This window comes from Dioscorea cayenensis, unplaced genomic scaffold (genome assembly GCF_009730915.1).
Source record: "Dioscorea cayenensis subsp. rotundata cultivar TDr96_F1 unplaced genomic scaffold, TDr96_F1_v2_PseudoChromosome.rev07_lg8_w22 25.fasta BLBR01000175.1, whole genome shotgun sequence".
Taxonomy (NCBI): domain Eukaryota; kingdom Viridiplantae; phylum Streptophyta; class Magnoliopsida; order Dioscoreales; family Dioscoreaceae; genus Dioscorea; species Dioscorea cayenensis.
The window spans coordinates 27099-45045 of record NW_024086566.1 but is presented as its reverse complement, the minus strand read 5'-3'; the positions used below and the strand labels follow the sequence as shown (position 1 = coordinate 45045).

At 35.9% G+C, this 17947-nt stretch overlaps 4 protein-coding genes across 5 annotated transcripts; 3 read left to right on the top strand and 1 right to left on the bottom strand.

Annotated features, from left to right (window-relative positions):
- The first annotated feature begins 758 nt into the window (after positions 1–758).
- Positions 759–4181, top strand: LOC120253728 (nuclear envelope-associated protein 2-like). Of its 2 annotated transcripts, XM_039261993.1 has the most exons (6): positions 759–1267; positions 1403–1746; positions 1828–1935; positions 3162–3623; positions 3702–3803; positions 3898–4181. In XM_039261993.1, the coding sequence occupies exons 2-6, from the start codon at positions 1597–1599 to the stop codon at positions 4054–4056; spliced, it is 981 nt and encodes a 326-aa protein (XP_039117927.1). In that variant the 5' UTR covers positions 759–1267; positions 1403–1596; the 3' UTR covers positions 4057–4181. The 2 variants fall into 2 exon arrangements, with proteins under 2 accessions (XP_039117927.1, XP_039117928.1); XM_039261994.1 differs by lacking the exons at positions 759–1267; positions 1403–1746; positions 1828–1935 and adding an exon at positions 2854–3062.
- A 426-nt stretch (positions 4182–4607) lies between these two features.
- LOC120253723 (serine/threonine-protein kinase haspin homolog) lies at positions 4608–8835 on the top strand. Its single transcript, XM_039261987.1, is given in 16 exon segments — positions 4608–4691; positions 4759–4888; positions 4972–5049; positions 5348–5441; positions 5510–6162; positions 6437–6560; positions 6645–6743; positions 6746–6762; positions 7068–7179; positions 7307–7399; positions 7474–7535; positions 7640–7770; positions 8162–8232; positions 8322–8372; positions 8447–8515; positions 8596–8835. Coding segments are annotated over 16 exon segments (1926 nt in total). The 5' UTR covers positions 4608–4675; the 3' UTR covers positions 8722–8835.
- A 921-nt stretch (positions 8836–9756) lies between these two features.
- LOC120253725 (probable receptor-like protein kinase At5g18500) lies at positions 9757–14110 on the top strand. The gene is made up of 8 exons (XM_039261989.1): positions 9757–10140; positions 10911–11609; positions 11692–11796; positions 12014–12136; positions 12482–12652; positions 12738–12867; positions 13168–13377; positions 13614–14110. Exons 2-8 carry the CDS (start codon positions 10930–10932, stop codon positions 13701–13703), a joined length of 1509 nt encoding a protein of 502 aa, XP_039117923.1. The 5' UTR covers positions 9757–10140; positions 10911–10929; the 3' UTR covers positions 13704–14110.
- Positions 14111–14228: 118 nt separating this feature from the next.
- Positions 14229–17230, bottom strand: LOC120253726 (pto-interacting protein 1-like). The gene is made up of 8 exons (XM_039261990.1): positions 17121–17230; positions 16253–16357; positions 15685–15935; positions 15483–15609; positions 15114–15387; positions 14893–15025; positions 14707–14793; positions 14229–14573 (listed from the first exon to the last, which is right to left on the bottom strand). Exons 2-8 carry the CDS (start codon positions 16332–16334, stop codon positions 14448–14450), a joined length of 1080 nt encoding a protein of 359 aa, XP_039117924.1. The 5' UTR covers positions 16335–16357; positions 17121–17230; the 3' UTR covers positions 14229–14447.
- Between the last annotated feature and the right edge of the window lie 717 nt (positions 17231–17947).

Genomic DNA, 17947 nt, shown 5'->3' with positions numbered 1-17947 from the left:
CTTTCGTCAAAAAATTTGAAACTCACTCCGTTCACATCCAGATTCTGAGGGTTTGGGGTTTGAAAAACATAGACTTTTAAAAGGAGGGGTTTTTGGGGATTCTAAAAGCTAACGAGGTGTTTTGCGATTTCTGGCTTAAAGGGTTTTTGCGATTTCAGCTGATTTTTGACCATATATACATAGAGATTATGTCCTCTAAAAATATTTGTACATTACATTTATAGATTATCGTTGAATTTAAATTGAAACAGATTACATTTTAATTGCATAGTAATATCAGGAATAATATCAGTGTTATTGAGCTTGTAAATAGTATAACAGTAAAAAAGTGAGATGCATAATAATCTGATCTAAATTGCTGAATCGTGATTATAACAATATTTCAATCAATCTGAATCATTGAAATAAATTTCATTAAAATTAGATGTTGTATTTACGGACATTTGTAAATTGCGCAGCCTTATAAATAAATAAATAAATAAATATATATATATATATATATATTTGTGGGTGTTTTAAGTAAAATACTCAAAATAATCCAGTTGTGCAGGGTGCTTATATTCCAACATTTACAAAGGGTATTTTAGTCATTTGAGACGTACCATCGAATTGTTGACATCCACGTGGCACAGGATGAAATTGGAATTTAATTTTTGCCGCGCTCGAAGTCAAACGATAAGGAATCCGAACCTCAGGCTCGGATGATCCCTTGCCACGTCAGCATCTCATCCAGCACTACTTCACCGCTTCTCTCTCTTTCTCAATCGATCTCCGGGCTTTGTTCTCGCTATCGACGACGAGCAATACCACTTCGATTCGCTGGAGATTTTGTCCAAAAATTTTCGCCGTTTTTGGCCGAAAACCTGTTCCTTTTTGCTTGGATTTGCACCCAGAGTTTGATTTTCATAATAGGGAGGTGTGTCTCTTTGTTTTCGTCCGAAAAGCTGGGTTTTTTTTTTTCTTGAATGGGTTTTTCTTAGATTGGTGCTGAAGAAGGGCGTGTTGAATGGGTTGGAGTGTGTAAATTTTGAGATTTATAGTTTGAGATCGAATGATTTTGCCGTGAAAGCTGAAGATTTCGCTTTTTGTTGGAGATTGGAGTGGACCCAAACCAAGCTAAGAAAGTCAGAGAAATCGAAGTGGACCATAGTCAGGGTGCTGATTCCCGTGAGTTTTCAACAAGAAATCAAAGTTTAAATCGATCCGGAGAAGCCTCGAGCTCTCCCTTGTTGCATGTTTTTCTAGGGTTTGGATCAATCTCAGCGAGGTACTAAATGTTCTCTCTCTTCCGGATTTTAATCTCTTTTGTGTTATACTTTTAGAATCACCTGCAAAATTTGAATTTTTTTTCAATGTTTTTAAATACGCAATAAATAACTGCATTTATTTTTCTATCTAACAGTGAAACCGACCGCTTTCGTATTAGAATTAAAAAAAGGGGAAAAAAACAGTGATGTTGTGTGTTTCTCTGTGCCATAAGTTTCATGACTGGTAGCTGCCCTTTTGATGGCCTGATGAATGATTTGTGGCCAAGGACGAAGCTTTAGTATTATTGCCTAATTTTTTGGGTGAAGGTGCAATTTATAGATTTGAGGTATGGATGTTGATCCTTTGTTGAAGGATCTTTCGGAGAAAAAGCAGAGTTTTCGGAGGAGTGTTGTTTCTTTGGCTTCAGAACTCAAGGATGTTCGTACCCGGTTGGCTTCACAGGAGGAATCAATTGAAAAAGAGATGGTTAATAGAAAGGTTTGTTTTGAGTTGCTTGATTGGATTTTATGATGTGCTTGAAGTTTTTCAATGATTAATTTTGTTGGGATCTTTTAATAGATGGCGGAGACAAAGGCAAGGACCTTGGAAGAAGAGATTGGAATTTTGCAGAGGTGTTTAGAGGAGAGAGATGGGCAGTTGCAGGCATCTACTTCTACTTCTGAGCAGGTTATATATATATATATATATATATCATATGTGTTCTTTTATGCTTTATGGTTGACTTGCTACCTTTCAAAAGATGCTTCATTGCCTTTCTATGTTTTCTGTAATTTTTCCATCTCAACGGACCACTTTTTTGACTTGTGAGCATTTCTAGTATATATGATCTCAAGTTTTCAGACTGTCTGCTGTGTTTTGTTGAACTGAGAATGCTTATATTGTGATATCATCAACATGGAAATGTTCTTCTCAATTTTCTCCAGTTAGGAAATGTGATTGTGTGGAATTCTCAGCTGTTTGCATGGGAATAGCTCAGGATATACTCGGAACTTTTAGAATCTCAAAAGGCTTTGATGATTATGCTTTAATGAGATTTTTTTTAATAAGGACTTTTCTTTTTCTCTTCAAAGTCAACATAGTGAAACCTTGATGTTAATAAGGCATAATATTTATCTTCCTTGCTGTCATTAATATGTAGCTATTTGTTGGTATCATTTGGTTGTTGCTCATAATGTCTGCAGTTTCCTGAAAGATCAGCTTAATTCATTAAATCTGTAATCATGTTGTATGAACCAGTCATTCCATTTATTTTCTCGGATTTAATTGAATTGTTTCTGTATGATTTTTATTTGTGATATATATATGTATATTACATCTCTCCTACTTGTACTCTGAAAGTGGTGTGGTTTAGAGAAATGTTGTGCCTCGTTCTGGCAACATCTCATATAAATGTTATTTGTGTATAGGGAGATCAAGCTTCATAATGAATCCAAAGTTGATATAGATATTTGTTTTTGTTACAAGCTCTTAATGACACATCATAATAGAAACCTCCAGATAAAGTTGTGATAGTTACTTGACAAGATATAATTATTAAATGTTTTGATGAACATTAGTACAGTATTCTAATATGCTTTTCCATACTGTTAGATATCACAAATCATGTCATTAACTTCTGATAATAAAATTTCTATCCTTCTATGGTTAACAGCTGTTGTGGAAGCAATTATGATTATCCTTTTTCCCCTGTTATAATAAGGCATTTTGTATTCTTCTTAATGCGAATTCCAGCTTCTGTTTTCCTTTACTGCAATATCTCTATTCTGCTGAAAGACTCATCCCCCTTGATACTTGTTTGTTTGAGCTTATTTTAAACTCTACTCATCAGTTGAATTTGTTAACTTGCAAGATTGATATTTTTAATACTTTCAACTTCTTGGTATAACATGCAGTATCTCAAAGAGTTGGATGATTTAAGATCACGACTTTCAATCACTCAAACAGCTGCAAAAGCAAGTGCTGCATCAGCTGAGTCTGCGCAATTCCAATGCTTGTCCTTACTGAAGGAACTAGATGAGAAGAACAGCTCCTTAAAAGAACATGAGGTCCGGGTCAATAAACTAGCCGAGCAGTTAAACCATCTGCAGAAAGATCTCGAAACACGTGAGCTCTCTCAGAAGCAACTTAAAGATGAAGTCATGAGAATGGAAGAAGAAATCATGCATGCAATCTCAAAATCTGGAGCTAACAAAGATTGCAAACTCATGAAGATCTTCGATGAAGTTTCTGCAAAGAATGTTGAGAACTTACAGAAACATCTGAATTCCAAAGACGAGGAGATTGCTAGACTGAGAGATGAAATAAGGTTCTTGTCTGCTCATTGGAAGCACAAAACCAAAGAACTGGAATCTCAGGTACTTTTCATCACTAAGTTTCTCGCTTGTATTTGTGTTTTTCTTTTTTTATAACAACTGCTCTATATATCAAAACAGCTTGAGAAACACCGAAGAGCGGATCAAGAACTGAAAAAACGCATCGTAAAGCTTGAATTTTGCCTCCAAGAAGCGCGATCTCAAACAAGAAAACTTCAGAGGGTAATAGAATGTCTCTCATTTGCATTGAATATAATGAACTTTGTAATCACATATGATGATAATTATTTATTTATTAATTTATATTGTATGACAGATGGGTGAAAGAAGAGACAAAGCGCTGAAAGAATTGAGAGATCAATTAGCAGTAAATGAGTGTGGTTGCACAAACAAGAAGAGTCTATGGGAGAGTTCTAATTTCAAGATCATTGTATCAATGTCTATGTTGTTCTTGGTTGCCTTTTCAAGGAGATGAGTTTATTTATGATCCCCTTGTATATAGAGTTATGTAGAACTCTAGAACTCCTTGCTAATCATAGTAACTTTTTCTCATTTTTGTTGAGAAACTAAAAGACAACATGAAAATAGATTGTTAAATCATCAATGAAATTTAATGGTCCATCATTGTATTTGTTAAAAAAAAAAAATTAAAGATCTATTTAGGTTTAATTAAAAAATAATAATTATTATAGTTTTTTATTTTAATAAGGTGGGTAAACTACTTATTCATATCATAAATGTAAAAGAGAGCTGATCTTTTTAATCTCTAGTTGACCTAGTAAAAAATAATAATAAATTTTTAAATTAATTAGGTATAAATAAAATTTAAATATGTTTTGTCAACAAAAAAAATTTATTTTTCAAAATTTCAGCATAAATTTTTATCTAATTGATATTATTTGAAATTAAAAGCGAAAAAAAAGTGAGAAAAAAAAGCTTTTTTCATAATTCATACTATAGAATGCGTTTCCCATTTGGGGACTGGAATGCGTTTCCCATTTGAAATCGGATTCAAAAGTCCCTCCATTCGCTCTCTCTCTCTCTCTCTCTATCCCTCACTCTCTCTTCGATCTTCGAGCCCTCACTCTCCTCCCATGGCTTCTAGGAAAGGTACTATGATCTCCTCTTTCGCTCACATCACTGATCGTTTGCAGCTCTGATGCCCAAATCTCTCCAGGCAGCGACGCTGATCTATGGACGGAGATCGCATCACAAGGAGATGATGAACAGCAGCCGGAGGAGCAGGAAATTGCTGTCGTTTATGGGAGGAGGAGAAGGAATCAGGAATCAGTATCCAAAGGCCAACTGTAAGCCCAAATTGCTTTTGTTTTATTTCAGTTTTGTGAGATTTTGGATTCTCAATGAATTTTGTTTTTGTGGTTCTGATCAGTGGTCAGTCGGGTAGAGAGAATAGGGTGAGCTTTGTGCCGAGCAAGAGGCCCAGCTGGAATCGATCACTTTCCATTCGGTTTGCAATTCAATTTCTCGCTTTTTTTTGTGTGTTTATTTTTGTAATTAGTTGAAGAAATGGAACACCCGCTAATTGTTTGAACTAATGTTTCTTTTGAATAATTCTGGTTTTCTTTACTAGAAAAAAAGAATATTAATGTTTGACATCACTATTTTTTTTCTTCATGATCATGATTTTGCTCAGAATAATCTAGTTTTCAAACAAAAGAAATCCTTTTAGTTCGCAGTTTACCGGACTATTTGCATTATGCTATAGTGGAAAGGTTCTACTTTTGTGATGATTTTTTTGCATTTAGAGGGAGGGAAAGTATCATTGTTGCGGTAGGAGAGGAGTTCAGGCCTCAACCTAAGAATAAAGGAGGGAGGAAAATCCCCAAGCCGGGGCGTGGGGTATGACTATTAACAAGCATTTTATTAGTAATATGTTCTGTCTATATGATAATTTGTCATTTATGCAGAAAAAGGCAGTTCAAGAACCAAGAGATTTCAGGAAGGAGAAGGCATATTTCCAAGAAGTGGACTCCTTTGAGTTGTTGGAGGAAAGCCCCTCACCGAAGCATTTCAGCACTTGGGCTATGGGAAGGCAACATGACTACATTGTCCATGATTTGCCTTCCATTTTGGAGCGATGGAGGATTTCAAAGCTTGCCTATCGTTGTTTGTCATCTCAACAATTGGGTAGGATTTTGGAAACGCCAAGAATTCCATCTGGTCAAACTGATAATGGCCTATCTGGAAACCTGTTTGAAACAACACCTGAAAAGGCTACAAGGTTGATGGTTCCTTTCAATCTCAGTTGTTATAAGAGTGACATCAATTCAAAATCTGCTGCCCCTGAGTCTGTTGGTGATCTAAATGAAAATAGTATTGTAAGTTCATTTGGTGCACTTCAGATCAAAGAAGTGAGTGTTGAAGGAGATTTTTCAGTAAGTGGGGAATCCAAAATAAGCAGTGCTTTAGGCAAAGAATCAGAAGGGGCAAACAGGAAAGAATCAATAGTTTCACACTCAGCATCATTGGGTGGGGAATGTTACAGTGCATTCACACAACTTCTCATGGTTTGCCATCAACAAGCTCCTCTTAGTCTTCATGAAGTCTTCACTAACTATTGGTTGGTTTCAATGCCTTCTTCCTGATTTCATAAAATTTTTCACTATTTCTTATGATTTCACAGTTTTATGTGATGATTTAAGCATGTTACTTGATTTATCTGGGAGTTTATGGCATCTATAATCATATGGCACAAGAAGCTAATAAATAAAGCATATTGCTTATCATCTTAATTTTGTTTCTAATATATTTTTGGATTTCTTGCATTTTGGATTTCTTGGAAAAGTTAGTTCATTCAAAGGCCTGACATTGAAAGTGGTCTTGTTATATAACAGTGATTCAAATAGCATTGTTAAAATTGGTGAAGGAACCTATGGTGAGGCATTCAAAGCTGGTGATGCTGTTTGCAAGGTAGTTCCTATTGATGGGGAGTTGTTAGTGAATGGAGAAGTCCAAAAGGTCTGTTGGTCTCATCTTGAGATCTCTTTAGTAATGCCATGGAATTATCAGCAACTTAGCAACTTCAATTCTTGCTTTGTGCAGAAATCTGAAGAAGTACTTGAAGAGGTCTTGCTTTCATTGACTTTAAATAATCTAAGGCCGAGAGAAGGGGATTCCGTCAAGGAGAATTCTTGCACCCTTTTTTTATCGAAACGAAAGAGTAGGTTATTCCATTATATTAGCTGAAGATTTGCCAGCATTCTGCATTTTTCCTGCATTAGATCAACCTATGCACACACACACACACACACACACACACATACATATATATATATATATATATATATATGTTTGAGAAAGGCAATAGTGTTTACATAATTCTTCTTTTCTCCTTTGTGATTTTTAATTGCTTATCCATATTATTTTTACATCTGTCTGGGTAAGATGTGAAGAAAAAGAATCTTTTCCTTCTCTTACCAGTTACTAGTATGTGACTTTATCATTATATCATGTTTTGCATCTAAGCTTTCGAGTCTGCCAAGGTTCCTACGATGCTAGCCTCATTAACTCATGGGAAGAATGGGATACGAAGCATGGATCTGAAAATGATCATCCAAAGGAGTTTTCAGAAAATCAGGTTGTTTTATTCTTCAATGTGCTTCGTCATTTCATTTCATGAGACATCAGAGTATCAACATGGAAGGTAAATGATTTAAATAAATTTCCTCTCTTGACTTATTGGTTGCTGTGCTATCTCTCTGTAGTGCTACATAGTATTTATCCTAGCTCATGGTGGTAAAGATCTAGAAAGTTTTGTGCTTTTGAACTTTGATGAAGCTCGAAGTTTATTAGTACAAGTAAGACAATGATAAATTTTCTCACGGAAACTTATCTGCAAAATGGCCATGGTTCTCACCCCCGTAGTTTGTAGGTTACTGTTGCATTGGCTGTTGCAGAGGCTGCTTGTGAATTTGAACATCGAGATCTGCACTGGTATAGCTATATATAACATTCTCATGATTAATTATTTTCTTCACGAATGCCAAACTATAGTTTGTGATCTAAAAATCCTTTTGATTCAAATCCATTATCTGCAGGGGCAACATTCTTTTGACTCGTTCTGGAGCTAATATGATGGATTTCACACTTGAAGGAAGGAAAATGCAAGCCAGAACATATGGATTAACAGTATCAATAATTGATTTCACCCTTTCCCGAATCAATACTGGTAAGTTTGCTTTGAATAACTATATCAAACACATGGTGATGAAATTTCTGTAGAGTATTGGTTTAAAGTGGTTGTGTTAGATTTTTATTATGAAATTACTATTTACTATAGTCTATAGTAAAGGTAGACTCTTAGTCCTATGTAGCTGCAAGCATCAATTGCACTGCAGGAGATGGCTATAATTATAAGTCAAGACAATGAAACCAATAAGAGTCTAAGACATCGTCTGAAAAAACGACTATAGGATACCTGCAGTGCTGCATGGCGGTGGCCAGATGCCCATTGAATTATTGATTTATATTGTACTAACCAAATAATGGTTTTTGAAGTATCTACCGTTCTCATTGTTGACTCCTACTTGTACTAATTACTTCTTCCATGCCCTTAATAGGAAAGGCTATACTTTTTCTCGATCTGTCGGCTGATCCAGGATTGTTTGAGGGTCCTAAGGGAGACATACAGGTCAGAATTGACCTATATCTTTGTATGGGGAAAAAATCTATGGAATTGAATCCAATGCATAACCCAATCCATTTTTTTTTTTAACACAGTCTGAGACATACCGAAAAATGAAAAAAGAGACCAAAGAATGCTGGGAAGGAAAGGTAATTTTGGTTTTACAGACAATGCATTTTGATTACCATATTCCATTGTCCTCATGAATGTGAACTCATTCAGCTTCCCAAAGACTAATGTTCTCTGGCTGATATACCTGGTTGACATTTTGCTAATGAAGAAATCCTTTGTAAGTAATCCTTTGGAATTTCAATTTCTAATGAGCTCTGAATTGCTAATTCATTGTAATTATTATTTTCATTTTCACAGAAACGAACTACAAAAGACGAGAGAGAACTTCGGTCTTTCAAAAAACGTCTAAATTCATATACTTCAGCAAAGGACTCTCTTTCTGATATCTTCCTCAGTGAATTGTTGTCTGATCACTCACCATGAATTTACACATCATGTTTTAATTAAAAGTTTTTTTGTATATTTAATCTTTTTTATTTTTGTTTGATCAATGCGTTTATATGATTTTTTTGATAAATTCCAGTAGGTTGTGTTTCTAAATCATTCGCTATCTCTTTGCTGTCATACTTTGGTGTTTTATTGCGATGAATGAATGAATGAATCCCATCCGTTGAAATTAAACTTGGTTACAGATTGAACGGTTGGGAGTGTTCCGGGGCCCACAAAAAGTCAACACAAAGCCATGCGCGTTGACCATTGAATAGAAGTGTCTCTAATCAGTGATGCTTTGTGTACCCGAAAAGTGACCCTAGAGATCTCAGAGTGTGACTGAAGAAACGTTATGTGACTTTTGGTTTCTTTTTGGGCTCATCTGGGTTTTTCAAAACTTTATTTTTTTTTATTTTATTTTATTTATTATTTAGTATGAATTTCTTTTTATATTTGTCTTCTTTTTAGCTTTACAGGTTTGCAAGTCTCTTATTTATGTTGACCCCCTTGTGAAACACTTCAATCATGTTTTCAACGTTGAACTATTTTTATTTGGGGTCCTTTTGCTTTCATAGCCCCCATCTTTATGCCAGATAAGTTATTGGTATTTACTTAAATGTTTCAATGCTGAAAATCTAAGTAAAAAAATTTATAAAAAGAGCAAATAATCGAGTCAAAAATAAATTTAATTTTTTAATAATAAATAAATAAATAAACAAATTATAATGTTTGTAAAGTATAATAATAGGGTGCCTTTGTACTATCATTAGCTAATATGTCACCAAACAATTTTTATATCAAATATAACAGTTTTGCATTTTGTAATTTTTTTATTATCCACAAAATTAGTTATATAATTACTACATGAAATACATCTTTATAAATACAAGCAATAAAAAATTTTATAGGGGTATACAAGTAATTTTCTGTTTTTTTTTAACCGAGAAATGGGCTTGGGTTAAGATAATGAAACTTTACAGGGGGTTGTTCACAAAAATTACTGTTTAAATTTCCCTGTTTATTTCCTCCATGCTCGCCCACACGAAATGCCGGTGATTCTCTCTCTCTCTCTCTCTCTCTCGCTCTCTCTTCCAAAATTCGCTTTGAATCCCAGTGGAATTCTCGATTTGAAGCTTCGAATGGAAATTGGTAGCAGTTGTTGAGGCTGTGGTTTTGGTTGCAGCTGCGAGCTCAATCCAAGCATAGATCCGGGGCGCCATTGCTCGAACACCTTCTTTCTTGGTCTATTGACGATTTTAGAGCTTCAAGGTAGCTCCTTTGTTGTGGTAATGGTGTTTTAACTCTCGCTTTGGTGGTGTTTTTGAGTGGTGATTGGAACTCGAAGAATGGGAATGTGTGTGTGAGGAGGGATTCCCCTTGGAGATCTGAAGATCTCTGATAGTGCGGAAGAAGGTGAGAAAATCTTGTTTTTGTGCTGATTTAATCTCTCTATTTTCGCATTCTTTGAAATTTTGATTAATTGTGGCTCCATTTCATGTGTGATATCTAAGTTTTGTATTTTTTTTTGTGATCTAGTTATTTAGAAGAGCGTTATTTTTGTCAAGCAGAAGCTGAGATGTTTGTTTTGGAATGAATAATATTTATGACCAATTGTCTGTTTTAGTCTACATTTGCTTTGATTTTTTGTTTGAAAATTGGAATCTTTAACTTGTTTTGTTTGGTTTTTTTTTTTTTATGTGTACATGGTGGATAAGGGCTTTATATAATTTTATAAATCTTCCATATCCAACCATTAGTGTTGATTGATTTCTTTGTCATTGGCGAGAAGTGAAAGTTGAAAGGCTTTGTCATTTGTTGGATATAAGCTTTTTTATAGTTGGGAAGTACATTTATCTTAGCTCAAACTTCTTTTGTCTGCTTGAAATGTCGCTTTGGAAGTACATCCACCTTATTAAAAAACAAAAAAAATTTGCCTTTTTCTTCTCTCTTGACTATAACCTTCGAATCATTCATGGAATTGGAGGACAAGTTTATCATGCCATCTGTATTGATGTATCTAAATTCCTTCACTCTATCTTTCAGAAAAAAAAGTTTTTTTCCCCATTGGAACGAGCTTATTTTTTGTTGTGTAGTGTGGATACTCTGTGATGCATGTATTTATGCAACACAAGCTAGTTGCCTTAAAGGTCTGATGAGTGAAGCTTCTTGTTATTCTTTCCCAGGAATTTTGGTATCTGGAATATGTCATCATCTGGGAGTTCACTCAAGCAACATTTGTCTGAGAAAACTGATTTGTTTGGTCTTCAGCTATGGGTCGTAATTTCAATAACTGTTATGATCTTGTTGATTTTCATTCTTACTGTACTAGTAATATGCATTAATGCTCAGAGCCGCAGGAGGAGAAGAGCTCCAAACAGGCTTCCTGTGACTCAAATTCCTGCAGTGTCAAAGGAAATCAGAGAAGTAAGGGTGGAGCAAGTTCCAGCAAATGATTTTGTCGCAAGTGATGGTATTCTTCTCACAATTCATGACAAGGCCAGGGAGAATGATTCTGATAAGGTCATGGTCCATTTGGGTCTGGGAAAATCAAGACCTGCTGATAGTAACAGTCTTTCAGGCTCTTTTCACCACACTGAAAAAGAAGGTGGTTCCCTTTCGGGTGAAGATGGAAATTCTGGGATAGTTTCTGTATACAGGCCTGCTTCTTCATCATACCGCATAACAGCTCCTTCACCTTTGACTGGACTCCCTGAGTTCTCTCATCTTGGTTGGGGCCATTGGTTTACATTGCGAGACTTGGAGATTGCAACCAATCGTTTTTCAAGGGAAAATATACTCGGGGAGGGTGGTTATGGTGTTGTGTATCATGGCCGTCTGATAAATGGAAGCCCAGTGGCTGTCAAGAGGCTCCTTAACAATCTGTAAGCTTTGGCTTCCCTCGGGTAACTCTTTGGCCAGTATCTCATAGAGATTTCTTTATCTTTTTGCATCTCATTCTTTCAGGGGTCAAGCAGAGAAGGAGTTTAGAGTCGAAGTTGATGCAATTGGGCTTGTTCGCCACAAGAACTTAGTTCGGCTTTTAGGGTACTGTGTTGAGGGCACTCACAGGTGTAGTCTGCTTTTCTCTTTACCTCCTGCATTGCCATTTCGAGTTATGTTGCTATTCAATTTCTTTATATTGATTATATGTTAGTCGTAGTTAATCTGCAATAGATGTGCAACAATTTATAACCTTCTGCTTTTATTTGATTAACGACTTTCTTCCATCTTTTATGACTGCATTTTTCATTTGAAATTAATGGCATGGGTCAATATTTCTAAACAGGATGTTAGTGTATGAGTACGTCAACAATGGAAACCTGGAACAGTGGCTTCATGGAGCAATGCGCCAGAAGGGTACTCTCACCTGGGAGGCTCGAATGAAGATTCTCCTTGGCACAGCTAAGGCGTAAGTAAAATTTATCCTGAAAAATAAGTGACTATTCTTTGTATTTTTTGCTTTGAAAGGACAAAACAATATAATTGTAACAACTACCAACCCTTGAGCTTGAAGTGAAACAATCTGAAATGCTCTAGAATCCTTAGATAGTAGATATTTCAAATGTAGTGTTTGTTGATTGAGTGCCTACTCTGTTGTGAGTTTTGGTATTATGCTTCTCTTCTATGTAATGGTAGTTGCATTGGAAAGTCTTTTTTTTTTATCATTTATTTGCATGCATATTGTAAATTTATTATATTTACAACAAATTTAATGTTAGATTCGGTTCTAATGTGGAATTATTATGCTTGACAGCCTTGCCTATTTACATGAGGCTATTGAGCCAAAAGTGGTCCATCGAGATATTAAGTCCAGCAACATATTGATCGATAATGATCTCAATGCAAAAGTCTCTGACTTTGGTTTGGCGAAGCTTTTGGGTGCTGGAAAAAGCCACATCACCACAAGAGTTATGGGAACATTTGGGTAGGTCTTCTCAAATAGTAATGATCTTTAATGTGGTTTGTTTCGATTGTTGCATCTGATTATGTAAATCCAATTTCTTATGAAGGTATGTTGCACCTGAGTATGCAAATACTGGACTTTTAAATGAAAAGAGTGACATATACAGTTTTGGGGTTGTTCTCTTGGAGGCAATTACTGGTAGAGATCCTGTTGATTATGGCCGCCCTGTACATGAGGTACTGATAAAATAAATAAATTAATGGAGAAGATTAGTTTCAATTCTTTCAGTATTTTCATCTAATTCTTATTTACTATAATATCTAAACACAATTGAGTTGGGTATGCAAGGCAGTTCACCCATATAATTCTGTATTTATTTAATTTAAGGTTCTGAAGTGATTCAATTTATTAATAAAGTTCAGAGCTAACATTGTAAGAGAGGCACACATCCACATTTACCTGTAGATGTATGTTTAAACTGTCCTATTCTTTTGGACTTCCAATTTTCTAATACTAGACTTCGATGGCGATTACAGGTAAATCTTGTTGATTGGCTCAAAATGATGGTTACCAATAGGCGCTCAGAGGAAGTGGTAGACCCAAGTATAGAGATCAAACCATCAACAAGAGCCCTCAAACGAGCTCTTTTAACTGCCTTGAGATGTGTTGACCCTGATTCAGAGAAACGACCGAAGATGGGTCAAGTTGTTCTGATGTTGGAATCAGAAGATCCAATACCCCGTGAGGTTAGTAAACCTCAACTTATAACACTTCTTTTGATTGTAAGTTATGCAATATCGAACTTAATACGAGAACTTACAGTTGATGAGTCTCATGCATCAGTTGTGTGTCTTTCTTGAATTTTTTTTTGTTGCGAGTTCAATTGGGACAGTTTTATCTCTTTCCAAAGCTCTGCAGATGATATAAATCCATCCTAAGTGTTAATGATGCCATCAGTTATTGTGTAACATAAATTTTGCAGGACCGGAGGAATCGGCGGAATCGTGGCGGGAGCATAGAAATTGATTCTCAAAGAGAAAATTCTGACACCGACAAGAGTGACAACCCCTGATTCCAAGTCTAGCGGAACAAGAAACAGATGATCTTCAGAAGAAAATTGAGATATTTAGATTGCATTTCATGTCGAATTTCGCACATTATATGGAAGAAATGCTCCTTCGGTACTTTGACACATAAAGCTTTTGGCTAAACTAGGACAACGACCAGATGAAGTCGTTCGAATATAGTATATTTCGTCTGTCAGTTTGGGAGAGGATTGTTTGTGTAAGTATGGCTTTCACTTATATATTCTTGTGTACAGATTATAGCTTTTGGAGACTTTGATGTTTATTTCATTTTCTTGAGAGGTATATGTCTTGTGTTTGTGTTTGTGTTTGTATTGTTACAATGTATTTAGACTTGGAGGCGCTTCTTAAATTGTTCATATGAATGGAAACCTATGCATTTGATTGGATTTGGTTGAAATGACTTTGACTTTTGTAAATTATGCATTGTCTATGATACCAATACAAAAGTATCGAGAATTTGCGGTGAAACATTTGCAACATGAATCAACAAAAATATGATGAATCAACACAGAAAAAATACGGCACCGACAGAACTTATTTATAATGAATTAAAGGAACCCAAATACAATACGCTTAAATTCTTTTAGCGTTTCTATTTAGTAGGCATGAAATCTACAGCACGATCAAAAAAAGGGAAGAAAAAATATATATATCTTCACACACCGGTATTCTGCAAACTTGGCGAAAAAATAAAAAGCAATTGTGGAAGAAATGCTTTAAGATCGATATCATGCGGTTTCACCAGGATGGCCTGAACGTGCGTGCAAGAGCGGTTGAAGAGCTTTAACGACGATGCTCATGTTCGGTCTAAAATCAGCTTCATACTGAACACACAAAGCAGCTACAGCAGCCAGCTGCACAATAATGTGATGAAAATGAAAGCAATTAGACAATAAAAGATTGACATCAAATACTTCATTACAAATTCAATAAACAATAAACAGTAAGTGGTTAGCAAATGATACTTCAAACAAAATTATAGTATACCTTAGCAACAGCTTTTGGAGGATACTCTCCATTTAGCCTTGTATCAACACATTGCTTGACCTTGTCTTCGCTCAATCTTGGTGTTGCCTGCCGATTAAACGAATTTGGTTATTTCTCATTGCAATATTCGAAATCATAGAAATGGGTAACAATGAAATGAAATAGTATTAAAAGAAAAACATTTACCCATGTAACAAGACTTTGCTGCCCTCGTGGTAATGTATGATCCACAGGCTTCCGACCAGTCAAGAGTTCCAGAAGAACCACACCAAAACTATAGACATCACTCTTTGAACTAAGCTGTCCGGTCATTGCATACCTTCCAAAAACAACGAACCAGAGTTCCCAATAAAAAATAAAGGCATGTTTAAACTTTTGCTTGAGAATATTGGGGAAACTGGACTTACTCTGGAGCATGATAACCAAATGTTCCAAGAACTCGAGTGGAATGAAGACGTGCTGCTGCATCAGGAGCTTGATTTGATAGATCAAAATCAGCAATCTTCGCAACATCATCATCGAATAGTAGAACATTGCTCGACTTGATGTCTCGGTGAATAACATGTGGTTGTGCTTTCTCATGCAAATATTCAAGACCTTTAGCTGCACCAACAGCAATCTTCACTCGCTGCGCCCATGACAGAACAGGACCAGGCTCTGCGCCTTTAACACCTTTCCGTCCTGGTTACAATGCGCATTAACAAGTTTTCATAAACAAGTAGGACCAAAAGAAGGCATAGGATTCTTCAATATTTTTATAAAATGCTAGAGCGCACCGTGAAGAACATCATGAAGAGAGCCCATTGTTGCAAACTCATAAGCAAGGACTCGAAGACCTCCATCAACACAATATCCAAGCAACTCAACAAAATTGTCATGTTTCAACCTCGAAACCATAGACACCTGTTAAGGCCTTCTATCAGGAAGGAGGTGAAAATTGAAATTATCTAAAAATACTATATTTGCGATTCTGCAAACCTGTGCCAGTAATTCCTGATCTGGTTGCTTACTGGTGTCTAACTTTTTTATGGCTGCTGCTCTACCATTTTTAAGGACACCATAATATACTCTACCATATGAACCCTCACCAATCAATGCCTGGTTCCCAAAATTGTCTGTTATTTCCTTCAGTTCATCTACAGAAACAGCAGGGACAGCAATGGGCTGAACTTTTACAACTTGTGCACCTTTTGGGGTAGGATCTGAAGCACGGTAGAACCCATCATTACCTGCATGAAAAATTTTAGTAAAATATCAGGAAAGTTATGCTGATAAATGATCAAAAAGAATCAAAACATGGTGCACAAAAGACAGAAAGGACCACACAAACACATGGGAACGTTTCCAAATATAGAGCCCACTGGCAGGACAGCCGGACAGAGCATATGAGATCACGTACTGTCTTTACCATAAGGATGAGTAACCAATCACCATTCAGGACAAGAAATTTCATAGTCAATTGATAGAATTCAAGGATCTTGAATTCTAGTTCCTAAACATGCTGGATGCATAGATTCTTTATGCCAACTGTTGTACACTACGTCACCTGCTGAATGGCTCGACTTATAAGGAGCTCCATTGTCAGCTGCTCCATGAATATCTTCCTCGCAGCAAGAAAAGCATCCCATGATTCTATTTCCTCAATAAAACCCTGCAACAAAGAGACTCCTTATCTCAAAAAAAAAATAAGAAAGAATTTGTGTACCATTATTAGCCAATATTTACTTCCATAGAATTCACACATATGATCAATAGCACATCAGGTAGAAAAACATAACAAAACAAGCATTCAGCATCCAATGAAATGAATCCTATGTTGGCACTTTGATGCCACACTTTTTAACATAAACCATTGTAAGCTTAAGATCGTAGAAACAAATGAACACAAGGATTACCGACCTTCAAGCACTCTTTACTTCTTGCCTATGATTCTGAATGCATTTTTAACAGATCATCAACAAAACCAAAAATCAGAAGATTCTCTCTGACTACTAGTCACACCAACATCACATTTTCCAGGAACAACCGCATGAATTTGACTGTATTCCCACAGAGTATGGCCAAAATATCAACTTTAACCATCCAAATAATTCCACAACTCTAAACAACAAAGGTTAAGCAAATTACAGTGAGAACTCATTTCACTGGCAAGACCTAACCAAGGCATCGACATCAATTGGAATTCAAGGCATCAACTTTATGACTAAAAATCGAATAAATTGCAACAAATAAGCACTGTAATCTCAAATCAAAACATTAAAAATAAAAAAAACAGTGATGATCCCCAGACAATAGATTCCTCACAGTTGAAACTGAAAACAAGTACCAAAAGGTAGGATTTTTCGAGATCAATCGACAGAAAGAAAACATCAAAGAGCTTACAAAATCAAAAAAGGACTCATTAGAGATCTCACCTTCCACTCCGCCGTGGAATTCAAAGCGAAGCACAGCGTGACAGCGAGACGAGACTTAAGAGCAAAAGCTCAAAGACGACGCGATCTAAAAGCCCGAATGGTAGCGCACGATAGCAAACGCTGCGTAGGTTAAGAAGGGCGGTGAGTTTAACCCTCCCGAGCTGGGCTTAGCTGGAAATTCCTTTCCTTCTAATCTCTTCTCGTTTACCTGAACCGACAGCGGTGAGATTACCGCATCTTCTCGGATCCCACTAAAACCCGATGACCCGATAACCCGATAAGAAATAAAACCAGTCAAAATTTTGCTTACACTTAATGGGTTCGGGCCTCCGGGTTGTTCTAAATCCGACCCGTTAGTGAGTCCCGTGTACAAATGGGATTTCTGAACTAGAACGATGAGGAGGTTATCGTCACGGGTCCGTAGGATATGGCCACGTGGCACGAGGACAAAGTTGGAAATTTTCATTTCTTTCCTATTAATCATAGAGATTGGAAGGTACCCTTTGTAGTTACTCAATTATACTTTGCACTACCTTTTTATTTATTTATTTTCATTATCATATATCTCTTGAAAAAAATATCACATTAAATCATTTAGTAACTATTTTTCCTGAAATTAGTAATTTTTAAAATCTTAGCCGGAGGTGATGATACAAAGATTATATTTAGATACTCTCGATCTTATTACTTTATATAATTATATATTTAATATAAATGAGTATTAGGCAACATGAGAGTTTTTAATTAATTAATTATATTCTACACTTAATTAAAAAATTATTCATTATAAAAACACATTTTTTGTCCATAGATTTATAATTTTATTG

Excerpts from the sequence above, each read along its gene's own strand:
- LOC120253728 (XM_039261993.1), top strand. The coding sequence starts at position 1,597 with ATGGATGTTGATCCTTTGTTGAAGGATCTTTCGGAGAAAAAGCAGAGT. Across the intron at positions 1,747-1,827 it reads AAGAGATGGTTAATAGAAAG|ATGGCGGAGACAAAGGCAAG; the intron begins GTTTGTTTTGAG and ends ATCTTTTAATAG. Across the intron at positions 3,804-3,897 it reads AAACAAGAAAACTTCAGAGG|ATGGGTGAAAGAAGAGACAA; the intron begins GTAATAGAATGT and ends ATTGTATGACAG.
- LOC120253725 (XM_039261989.1), top strand. The coding sequence starts at position 10,930 with ATGTCATCATCTGGGAGTTCACTCAAGCAACATTTGTCTGAGAAAACT. Across the intron at positions 12,137-12,481 it reads CTCCTTGGCACAGCTAAGGC|CCTTGCCTATTTACATGAGG; the intron begins GTAAGTAAAATT and ends TATGCTTGACAG. Across the intron at positions 12,653-12,737 it reads AGAGTTATGGGAACATTTGG|GTATGTTGCACCTGAGTATG; the intron begins GTAGGTCTTCTC and ends TTTCTTATGAAG.
- LOC120253726 (XM_039261990.1), bottom strand. The coding sequence starts at position 16,334 with ATGGGATGCTTTTCTTGCTGCGAGGAAGATATTCATGGAGCAGCTGAC. Across the intron at positions 15,388-15,482 it reads TCTTCATGATGTTCTTCACG|GACGGAAAGGTGTTAAAGGC; the intron begins GTGCGCTCTAGC and ends CATTGTAACCAG. Across the intron at positions 15,026-15,113 it reads TTTGGTTATCATGCTCCAGA|GTATGCAATGACCGGACAGC; the intron begins GTAAGTCCAGTT and ends TGTTTTTGGAAG.